This window comes from Eretmochelys imbricata, chromosome 11, assembly GCF_965152235.1.
Source record: "Eretmochelys imbricata isolate rEreImb1 chromosome 11, rEreImb1.hap1, whole genome shotgun sequence".
Lineage (NCBI taxonomy): Eukaryota > Metazoa > Chordata > Testudines > Cheloniidae > Eretmochelys > Eretmochelys imbricata.
In genome coordinates, this window is record NC_135582.1 from 67035928 (window position 1) to 67048437 (window position 12510).

At 41.9% G+C, this 12510-nt stretch overlaps 1 protein-coding gene across 2 annotated transcripts in view; it reads right to left on the reverse strand.

The window, feature by feature from the left end:
* Positions 1–6621: 6621 nt before the first annotated feature.
* Positions 6622–12510, reverse strand: part of IKZF2 (IKAROS family zinc finger 2) — a 127763-nt gene continuing 121874 nt past the window's right edge. For both annotated transcript variants that reach the window (XM_077829758.1, XM_077829759.1), the window contains one exon: positions 6622–8085. In XM_077829758.1, the coding sequence (XP_077685884.1) occupies positions 7361–8085 (725 nt within the window). In that variant the 3' untranslated portion in view covers positions 6622–7360. The remainder of the gene's footprint in view (positions 8086–12510) is intronic.

Here is a 12510-nt window from a genome sequence, read left to right on the forward strand (position 1 = left end):
AAGTGAGCGATATAAAAAAAAAAAAAAGAGCTAAAGCACCTCAGAACATGCTTTGAGCATTTAACTTGACAGCTGTCATTCACTTGGACTTCATAATATTTCAGAACGTGCTAGTAAATACAGCATAGTATTTTTTTGTAAAAATATTGAAGGCTTGAGTAATGATAGACTTCACTGCAGCAACCTATTGTTACATTTTTGTTGAGCGAGAGAGAGAGTCTTTTTGTATGCAGGTTAGCTAGGTTCTATGGTATGTATGAAAGGGAAAAGATCCCATATAAGGATAGAGGGTGATGAATTTATTCCCAAATGGAATGCCTGTGTGAGATTACTTCTCTCCACCCTCGTAAGACTGCGAGTGAATTGTTGGAGGCAGGAACACACATTTCCATGAATACCAAGTGAAAGGTTTAGCAATTTACCCATTTATAGAGGTATCATTTTATTGTTACACTGGCCTAGTGTTAATAACCCGGCGTGGAGGAAAGTTAGCATATTACCACCTCATGAGCCTATTGTGCTCATTTCATAGTTTAAGTGTCATAGTTTAATATTGGAAAATAAATCATACCCTCCCAGGAATGCGTCATGTAAGTTCTGCATGAAGCTCAGACAACACCAAGTGATATTCTTTTTATACAGTACTACAGGAAAGTTCCCGATGGGATGTAAGGGCTCTAACTTTACATTCCAGGAGAGGTCAAATATTTGCTATATGGGGCAAACTCTTTTATTTATCTCCCACCCAGCCACTGTGAGCATGGAGGGTCCTGACCACAGGGGAACCTCTGCGTTTATTCTGTGTGGGGCCTGCTTATGTCCCAGCACACAGAGAGATTTGGGGCAGAGCCAGGGTAGATCAGCAGATCGGTGTCTACATGTTTCCAGTGGGAACTGCCAGCCCTTCGGGGGAGGGGGGAGTTACGTGGGGGCTGCAGATCCCTGAGGCTACCATAGCAGCTATGGAAAGCCCTATGGTGTGATGGAAGGACTGCTGCCTTACTGACCTCTGTGGCACACTTCAGTTATTCAGGCTGTGTGCTGGGACTAGAATCCAACCCTATAGCAATGCAGGGTAAACTGTTGGGAAAGTGGCAGGAATGGGTCAAAAGCTAGGTCACCGGTCCCATAAGGCAAGTACCAAAAACTACTGATTTTTTCACCAAAGTATTCTGCTAATACAACCCCTAATATGAAAAGGAGGACTTGTGGCACCTTAGAGACTAACCAATTTATTTGAGCATAAGCTTTCGTGAGCTACAGCTCACAAAATTGGTTAGTCTCTAAGGTGCCACAAGTACTCCTTTTCTTTTTGAGAATACAAACTAACACGGCTGCTACTCTGAAACCCCTAATATGACACACAGCTCCGCCTGACTTGAGAAACAAATCACACTCCCTAATGCCTTTCACAGATGAGTTTTGTTTGTTTTACTCTCTCATCTTATCTGAACAATCGGCATAGCAGTGGTCCCGTAGTCTTCAAGCTTCCACCCTCCTTTTTTTTTGTATTATTATTTTTTTTAAGCTAAGCAGACTTTTGCAATGATACACTACTTCAAAGTATATTCTCATTCCATCATGCTGTTTGATGCTGTGCAATATAGCACTGAAATACACGGAGGGTTAGATTCTCAAGTTTGCAGCCTTGGTGCAATAGGGTGCAGAGAAAGGAGAAAGGTGGTATTACACCAACTTTCTGCCCCAAACCTCTTAAGTTCAGGGGGCAGGCGGGAACTTTTTCAGCCCCTGGCATTGTTTAGAGCAGCATTAGAATCTGTTTCTAAACTATGGCCATTATCCATGGCCCCAAAAGGTGCTGCCTGCCAGCTGGGGATTGCTGGAGCACACTGTGCCCTGGACATTTCCCTTCCCTTTCCCAAGACCAGGTAGCGTAGAGCCAGCTACACCACTCAGGGATTTTCCTACTCAAGGGGAAACCCCAGCTTCCTCTGTCCCACTCCGTAACATTAGTGTTTCTTTTAAATGCATTGTGAAAGGCTATGATATGAAACAGCAGCTTTCAAAATGCATTTGAAAAAGGCACGTGTACAATAAAACTTATTTGAATGACATGATACAGTGTATATACTATTTCAGAATCATAAATCTCCAGATGCTTTATGCGACACATCATCACGGATGTTAACTTTTTTTAAAAAAAATAAGACTATATAAAACTAAAGATAAAAGCCAACTAAAACAGAGCCAGTTTCATCTCACTTTTGCAAGAGCCTGCGATATTGGCTACTCTGTTAACAAATATTATCCTTCTTCTTCCTGCATATCTTAATGAAATTACAAGAAATAGTTGCTTCAAAGTAGTGAGGTAAAAGGAAATTAACTAACTATGGAACCTTATAATTGCTACTCAGGCCCTTAGTTCAGCTCTCAAATCTTCTGGTAGGTACAACTGGAATAAATCACTTTTTGGAGTTAGAAGCTGTTTGTTCTTTTGTGGACTCTTTTTTCCCCTGTGCATCCATAAGAAAAGTGCAGAAGGCCAGCCCCTTAAGTCCTATAAAAGCCCAATTTCAAAGGACTGAATTTCATTCAGACTGGATCCTGCAAAGCAACGAGCATTCTAGCCCCTATCCAGCAAAGCACAAGTTTAAAACAGCAATTTGGAGAGTTAATCAAATGTTGAATTTCTGTACTTGGTGATGTATGAACTCTGTGACTGGTGCCCTAAAGTTAGATAGGCTAATACTGCAGGTAAGAGTCAGGGTGATTTACAAAAACAGGTTCTCTAAGTAGAGACCAATATAGGTTAATGTTGAGACATCTTTCATGGATGGAAGCACTTTTTAAGGAGAATGCAATTGCTTTAATCTCCTTAAGTATGTGGTAAAGAGCTGGTTTTATACAAAAATCCTATATATTTAGTTGTGGATTCCTAAATCAATTAAAAGGGCTTTGGCTGTAAAACTCATTAGCCACAATGATGGACAGAATCGTAACGAAAGCTCTGTGCACCCAGTCCTGGGTCATATCAAAACCAGAACTTGCACCTGTTTAGACCGAGTCTGAATCTGGCTCTCTTCCCCCTTACAAATCTAGGTAAAGAGTTTATTGGCAGGGACATTTGAGGAAAAAGCTACTTGTAACCAAATATGGGAAATGCTCACAGAAAGCAAATTCTGAATTTTTAAACACAAGTATTGGAATCGAGTTTTGAGTCAAAAGACTTATGTGTGTCTACCCACAACTAGCCAGCGTTTAGCACATACTTTGAACAAATGGCTAGTGATCAAGAGCAAATACTTGGAGCCAACTGCTCTGCGAGGGGATAATCCCCAGACTGCTGAAATTTCTTAGTAAATAATTTTGAATAACCATTGAATTTGATGAAGTCAATAGCTGCTCTTAGAAATCCGCAAACAGCAAAAGAGAAAAAATCATCATCTGAGGTCCCAGTCCTGCAGGCTCAGATTTGTGGGCAGACCTGTAAGTCAGTAAGGAACCCCACTGCAATCTCCATTGAGTCGTCCTTGGTATGTGAGCTTGCAGAACTGGAGCCTACATTATCGACTGCGTACTACTCTCTTCACTGTAATCCCCCATAGACATGCATTTGCTGATTATGCTAAAATAAGATTTAGCCCAAACCTTTACTCAAAACTTGAACTGAACTTAAACCATTCCCCCTAAAAGCACCCTGAAGAGATGAAAAACAATAGTGAGTTTTAAGAAAAAATGACAATACATATTAATGTGTTCCCCCCACCCCCCCGCGGTTTTGATCTAGACAGGAATTTCAACTATCAAAAGGTGATGACTAAAATTATGCTGTCCCTCTGACACTCCTGCACAACCCCAGTATGACAAAGATGTTCTCTGTGCGTCTCTGTGGTATTAGGGGCTAGTGCTATGTCATGGGGCGTTCCTGCCAATATGCACTTCTCCCTGTGACAGCTTCTAAAATGGCAGCACTCAGGGTTGATCTCACAGAGCTGCACTGACCTGTCAAGTGATTCTTGAATAGCACCCTATAAACTGCATTGACTGCAAAGAGGAAAAAAAAGGGTTAAGGTCACTGAAAGGGACAAGAGACACACTGGGCTGTGGAGAATGCATCATCAATTAAGAAGTGTACTGGCTCACGCTGGGTCAGACTATGGCCAGCTCCTGGGTGTGTACACAAAGGGATCTTCCCACTCCTTTCCCTCTCCTATGCCCTTGTGTTAGCTATCCCAAGGAGCCCACTGTCACCCTGGCTACAGAAGCAACCACAGTTTGCACTCCCTTAGAGGTGCAGCAATGGGCTTGACATCCTCCGTTCTTGCCAGCTCAGGCAGGGCATTTCTCAACGCCTTTCCATGCTCCACACCGCCCCCAGACGGGGCCAGCGACTTCGAGAACTTTTTATTTTACAGATTGTTCTTCAAGCAGCTGTCATGGTTGGGCAGAATTTACGATCACCTATTAAAAGAGAGGAGACCACGCCACAGCTAGGGAAAATGCACATGGGTCCAGGAAACCATTCAGGGAACATCCCAATTGTCACATTGGGGATAGGCGGGAGGGATAGCTCAGTGATTTGAGCTTTGGCCTGCTAAACCCAGGGTTGTGAGTTCCATCCTTGAGGGGGCCATTTAGGGATCTGGGGCAAAAAATTGGGGATTGGTCCTGCTTTGAGCAGGGGGTTGGACTAGATGACCTCCTGAGGTCCCTTCCAACCCTGATAATATTCTATGATTCTATTCTATTCTATGATTCTACAGAGGAGGCAAGGGACTGGTCACGTCATGAGAGAAATCACATGGATCTCAGGTTATGGGCAAAGGGTGGGGACAACCACATATAATACCTTTGTCAATGCCCTGCTTCCTAGTCCTCCCTCTCCACAATGGGAACATGGCTGCTTCTGGAGCTATGCCATTGTGGTTGTGCCCAAACCGTGCCCCTGCACCCCCAGCCCAGACAGTGGGGTTTTCAGAGTGTGAAGGGGGAACCCAGAGGACACAATGCTAACTTGATCACTGCCATCTCCAGCAAGGTAATCCCCATGGGTTTTCATGGGGAAGATGTCACAGAATACAGCCATCTCTCAGTTCTGTTCCTAGCGCACAACCTCAACAGCCACAGAGAATCAGTCCTACCGAGCAGAGGTGGGGCAGAGGAGGAACTGCTATCCTATTCCACATCCCCTGGCTGATTGCAGTTCCCTTCTTTTCCCATTAATAAAGGAGAATGTATGCCCTTTAATAACTAACCTTGGAGTCAAAGAAAGAGTTCAGTGGTCATGAGCAGGATATTAGCTACTCTGATTGTGCCAGGCACAAGAGAATGAGAGAAATAGGGGCAGCTAGTCTTGCCTGAGCTTTATCTGTATCAAAATTAATAAGGGCAGAAGAAAAAAAGATGTCAAGGACAATGTTGGAACCAGCTCTTTGTATCTGTCTCTTCAAAGTCCATTCTTTCCCATCCTTGATAGCTCTCACATTACATAAGGCGACATTTCTATCCATACTGTATTATAATTAATAGGCTACTGCTAAACTTTACCAGCTCCTACTTAATAGCATTTCAGTGCCGGGAAACAGTCATCAGGTAATCTGGCCATGATCTACTGTATCCTTTCTAAACACAGGTTCTAACTGCCAAGTGTGTCGCCATAAAAAGATTTCAATCAATACCACTCAGCTCCTACTTTCTAATGCTGCAGGTCTGGCAAGATAAGAAAAACAGACTGAAACGAGCAAATGGGGATTCATTATGGCCTCATCTTGCAATTGCGTATGCACTTAAGTAACTTTACTCATGTGAAAAGTTCTCATTGAACTCAACGAAGGTACCCACGTGGAAAATGGCTATGCACTTGTGCAAATGTTTCCAGGTTAAAGCTCTATTTTTGCAGTTCACTTTCAATAATGATTGATATAAAAAGAGTTGGGTTTCATGTTGGCTTTAAGCTTACTTTTTGTAGAGCTACTCAACCTACAGGATTTTGTCTGGGGCTTCTGTCTTGCATTGTCAGAAAAAGAAAAGGAAAAAAAAGAGAGTTTGCATTGTTCTTGTTTGGTCTGTACCTAAATGGCCTGATCACACCAGCTTTTTTTCCCCCTGCAGTGAAATTAGTAAGTGTCAATAATACTAAACCAAACTAACCTTAGTGCCTCTAGCTCATGTACCCATTTTCCTAAAGCGTGAAGTGATATCAAATCAAATTAGCAATTGTTTTTCTGCATGGCTTTTACACTCTCCTAGAGCAGAGGGTGTGCATCAAAATCTGCAAGGGCTTCTATCCAAAAAATAAAGAGGAATTAAGGATACTAGGTAGTCACTGATTCAACAAATCACAAAGCAAAGGATTCATTGGAGAGGTGGCTAGCTAGGGCCAGATCTTAAGCTGCTGTAGCTCAGAGTATTCCACTGAAGTCAATGGAGCTCACAGCAGCAGAACCTCTTGAGTAAACTGCAGAATTTGTATTCACTCCTAGGATATCTACTGCCCTAGAAGCTAGGTAAAAAAGTGTTATTTGTAAATGCTGTTTCTTAAAAACACATGGTGCCACTAAGTAGGTATGGATACTAGGAGGTCTATAAGAAGCCAGTGAGTCAACACAATGATGGAATAATAGCAAATCAGCAATTCTAAAAACGTGCTTCATAAGTTAAGTAAAATAACATCACAGAACCTCAAACCTACCACAGGAGGTCCCAAGACTTATGAAACTAAACTCTTGTTATGTGGTACAGTGTTACACATACATATTCTATACATTCCACAGGGGAAGTAAACACAGAAGCCATGGACATAGCTCACCCATGGAAGTAATTTTGCAAGGAATATTGACTTTGATTCGTGCTCCTAAATCCCTAAAATAAAAGAGTTTTGCTTTAAAAATAATTGTTCATTCTGTAGAATACAATTGTCCACTCCCCCCATCTTCCCCACCATAGCTATACATTTGAAAGGGCTTTCCTCTGAAATGTTTCTACCTATTTGCCTTAAATTATTAATCTACAATTGGGTGGCAACTCATTATGACTTTAAAACACCTACCAGAGTTGAGCCATATCCAACATATGACATGATGTACAGCTAACTGTGACAGATATGGACTGCCTTTCAATTCCCACAAAATATGCAAGACAGATCACCAAAACAGAATGACAGCAACAACACAAAACTCTCTCATCCCTTCCCTTCCTTCCTTCCATTCTTAAACTGGGCAGAGAGACTGAGGTTGGGTCCATACAATAAGGTTAATAATAATAATTAAACAACAGCAACAAACAAACAAACAAATAACAACAACAAAAAGGTGGGTCAATGAAAAGTGGGATTGTAAGTGCAGTACTTCTTCATGTGCAGTTCTTCTACTTCATAAGAGTCCCCTTTGGATGAGAAGGCCTAGTGGAATGTATGCTCCCCTCGAACAATGTGCGATGAGAACTCATAGCGGTCCTGGCTTCGATACCCACAAATGTTGCATTCTAATGGGTCCCGGTAGCCATGACAACCCATGTGGATGGTGTACATGACGTGGTCTAGGAAAAGAACTCGACAGTGCTCACATTTAAAAGCCCTAATCTGCTCCCCTTCTCCATTGAAGACCTTATAGATATCCTTTAAAGAGCCCTTAGAAGCCTTTGTGGCATCCAAAGCCTTGGTGTCCTCCTTCATGTAAGCTGGGCTTTGCTTCCTCTTGGGATTTAAGGCAGGGTTTCCTTGGTAGGATTGGCGGTCTTCATGGCTGCTCTCCGAGTCAGTAGAATCCAGGCAGCTATTGCTGGGGGAGGCCTCTCTTTCCTGGGGTCGACTCTTTGGTCTGATGAGGGAGATAGGGCCATCCATGTTGTTTTCATGACTGTCAGCTGTTTCCCTGCTAATGGGCCTTTCTATCCTGTTAGGATGATAGACCTGAGCATAAGCTGAGCTGATGACCGGGGCCACCTCTGCAATTGTGCTTGGTGTGTGGTGCATCAGGGGGTGAAGTGCGTCAGCTCCAAGGTAGTTGATTGCATTGTTGATGGCTTGGTCCATCATGTGAGACTGCATCAGTTCAGCCTCTTTCTCATAGGTTAAGTTCATATCAAAGTGAATATCTGGATAGCCAAATCTCATGATCTTTTCACCTAAAGGTAAGAACAAAATGAATGAGAAAAAGAAAGTCACCTAGACATTCAACTGTAACAGAGAAAAACCCTGTGTTAGGCACAGAGTTTAAGGCAAGAAGGAACCATCTGATCATCTAGTCTGACCTGTATATCACAGGCCATTACACACCACCCAACCATCTCCACACTAAGCCCAACAATTAGACCAAGGTATTACAGCCCTCAGGGGACTAAACTATGGTGGGCCACAGGCAAAAAACAGGAGGGAACAAGGTGCACCAGCGCCTAGACCTCTACAGTGGCAGGGAAAGGATTAAGTGAGATATACCAAGATCATCCTAGCAGGTGATCCCTGCCCCACGCTGCAGAGGAAGGCAAAAATCCCCCAAGGTCACTGACAATCTGACCTGGGGGAAAATTCCTTCCCAACTCCATATATTGTGGTCAGTTAGGCCCTGCACATGTAAGCAAGAACCAGCCAGATGAGCACCTAGGGGGAAAAAAAAAAAGCTCTGTACCACCTCAGAGCACCACCCCATTCAGCCCAGTGTCCATCTGTAGTCATGGCCATTTCTGATGCTTCAGAGGAGTGAGCAATAATCAAACCAAACCAAAAAACCAATCCAAAACCAAAGAATACACTGGAGAAAAAAAATCCCTCACTGTCCCCTGCAGATGACCGGCTGTGTTCTTGACTGAGGGTGAAATTCATCCCTGGGCAGAGGGACAGCACCAGGCACCATTCAAGTGCCACTTCAGCTCTATTTATGGTGTTTTGGTCTTACGTGAGCCCTCTGCCCAGAGATGGAATTGCACCCTCAGCGCAGGCAGTCTTGAGTCTTAACTCTAGATAAGCCTATGGCTGGTATGAATTCCAGACCTGCTGGAAACCATCAGATGATGTCCTCTGTGCTCCAAATGAGGAAATATGGGACCAGCTCCTCGACTGATGGAAAAGAATGTAATTCTATTGACATCAATGGAGCTACACCAGTTTATATCACCAGACTATCAAGCCAAAGGTGTTTTATTTTTCAACATAAGATTAAATCAGCCATGATGCAGAGGCACCTGCATGAGACACCCATCATGGCTCACATCTCACAGTGAGGCTGTATTGAGGGGGATGTCTAAACAATGGCCTTACAGGACAGCAATACTGGGGCCTAACAAACCTCCAGACCCGTAAGTGTGCAGCTGCAGTGGCCTGCAGAGGTGGTGAAGGGTGGTTGCATCTGCCCATAGACTGCAGTAGTGGATGCAGGAAGTGGGAGGCTGAGCTGAAACCACAGGTCCTAGGTTGGGGTTGAATTTTGCATTTCACTCAATTATTCAGGCAGAAAGAAACATCTCTTTTAGAGAACACAGTCTCTATATATCAGGTTACTGATATAACAAAAATAACATGTATTAGTTTAGTTTATCCACAGCAGAGGCTAAACGAGTATCACTTTTGCTGACATAAGTCAAGTCTATAAGGTATGATTTAGCACTGTGTTACTCCAAATGTAGACTTATATGACCCTGTTAAAACAGTTGAGGTACAGCAGTATAAAAATGGAACAACATAGTGGTGAATCATGCCAATTATGGGGCAAATTCAGTTCTGACACAAGGTACGTCTCCACTGATATGAACAGTGTTACTTCTAATTATACCTAGGCTGAATCTGGCCCCACTTCTTTTCCAATTATATTATTGTATGGCATCATATAAATGGGAAGGTCAATTAACAGCTCTTTAAAAAGTTTTGTTTCTGTTTTTTTAGTTGAAAAGTTAAGGTTATGTTTTAAAGGTACTGGATAGTGGATTTTATAAACTAAACAACTTTGTTTGTTTTCATTCTCTCACCACATCCCACTCTATCACCCGACAGAAACACATGTATCCTCACCACTGCAAATAAATTAATTCAGGCAGCCACAAATGTCACTACTTTGTCTGTCCAGGAACTTAAAAACCTCAAACTTCTCTTTCAATTTTTGGAAAATCTGCCTGGGGCAAAAAGCATACACACAAAAGAAACAGGCACAATCTCAACTCTCCTGAAAGGCATCAGTACCTTTCAATATAGCAACACTTTATTTTCATCACCTGTAATAATAAATACCAGATATTCCACTCCCTTTGCCTTGTCTTAAAATGATGTATATAAAGAGAAATGATTTTACATTATACATGGAACAATTAAGTTATATTCTCAGAGTCCGCACATCACTTATGCTTGGGAACTCAGACCCTGAGTCAGCAAACTACTTATGTATGTGCCTAATCTAAAGTATGCAAATAGTCCCACAGACTTCAATGGCATTACTCGTGTGCTTCAAATCAGGCAACAAGTTAAAGCATCTGGGGTGAATCAGAGCCTTACTATGGTTCTCCAAGGCTGACCACAGTGACATTATAATTTAGCACACAAATTAAAAACAAAAACAAAAAAACAGGAGCATAAAATACGCCATTTACTCAACAATGTAGATGTCAGAGAAACAGGATGAGGAGAGGTAAAGCACAGGAAAATGACTGGCTTAATTATATGCAATAGGTTTTAGGTTTGTTGGTTGCCATCAAAAAGTCTCTTTTTAGGCTTTACGAACTGCAGGATTTTCTAAATTGACATCATAGCCTTGCGCTGAAAGTGCTGCCAGTTGTGATTATTATCTTGCTCTGTGGTGAACTCCTCAGACCTCGTTTTTGTTCCTTTCACAGGCCTCATTTATTAACTTCACCAGACTTAAAGCAAACACTCAAGTTGCTTAGGACCTGCATTGCTCTGTTCCTTCAGTTACGAACCAGAATGTTTCACCATAACTGTAAAGATCTTGGGCTGAGTTTTAAAAAGGGAACGTGACATACAAAAATAAATAATAATGCAAAAATGTACAGGGACAGTACATTTTAATTCACCATATGCGCCACACAATACAAAAGAAACATTTGACACCCATATTTCAACACATGTTAACATGGCTTTCATTTTAAAATCATTTCTTCTTGGTCAAATAAGTATTGAAAAGTAACTTGTCAGATTTATCTGTTGAGGTTCTTTAGGACTATGAGATCTTTCATTCTAATTATGCTCACTCTACATTAACTGAAAGATGAAACAGTTTATCTTACTGTGTATTACCAAACAAACCATATATTTATAGCCAGATCAAGGAACATAAGAACTACAATACTGGATGAGATCTGTGCTCCATCTAGGCCACTATCATATTTTAGTACCAGATGCTTCAGAGGAAGGTGCAAGAAACCCTACATAGGCAATTATGGAATAACCCAACCACAGAAAAAGTTTCTTCCTTACTCCCATTAACTATAGGTCGGCTTATGCTTTGAAGCATGAGAGTTTTTATCTCTTCTGTATTATTTAATCCTTACTATAACTATGCTGGATATTATGTAAACCATACAAGTGCCCAGTTCTCTTTTGAATCCTGATTAGTTTTTAGTGCCAGTGACATCACGTGGCAATGAATTTTACTATCTAATTTTGCATTGTGTGAAAGTGTGTTTCCTTTCATCGGTTTTAAATGTGCTGCCTTTTATTTTCATTGACGACCCCCGCGTTCCTGTATTATGAGAGAAAGTGAATAGAAGTGTTCTATCTACCTTCTCCTTACAATTTGTTATTCTGTATACCTCCACTATTTCAACAGATCTCTCAAGAACTTCTGTGCCTCAACACTGGGTGCAACCATTCTCTCTCTCCGCAATTACTAGCACCATTTGCAGCATACCACTTTCCCTTCCTTCTGAAATTTCAGTCAGAGCGCACGTACTGTGGTCCATAACCAAGGCTCCTCAGAGACTGCTGACCACAAAAGTGCAGAAAAGCTGTGATAGATACAGCATGGGAAAATTCAAGCGTATGCTTTCATGACCTTCTCCTAAATACCACTGTACGTCCTTAAATTTCACCCAGTTACCCCTGTATTGAACCCAAAAACTTGTGTATGAGCTCTGAAGGATCAATAAATGTGCTGTTTCACTTGGAATACGGGCTTCTTTCAATAAAAGCTGCAACATATCACTTTCACACGCGTGCATATCAGGGAGGCAATTTCCATGTTGCCAATTCTCACAGTTGTATCACAAGTCTTGAGGGCGTTTTTTTAGCCTTCAGCTCCTGGAGTCAGGTGATTACATAAGAATCTCGGCTTTCACTACACAAGTAAGTCTCTAGCCCTCACAATGACTGAGAAAAGTTCGAAAATATGACCTAAATGCACCCTAAAGGCTCAAACACCAAAAGGTATCATTTAAAATCTCAAGATTTTGGGGGCCTGACTCATGAGTTTTAGGGATGACAATATTGTAATCCAGCTGCTTTCAGGTTGTTTTCTGCTTTGATTTAATCATCTCTCAATTGTTTCCCCCTTCCCCCTCCCCAATCATGCTCAATTCTGAGAGTGCAGTTTTCCCCTTAGATCTTTTGAC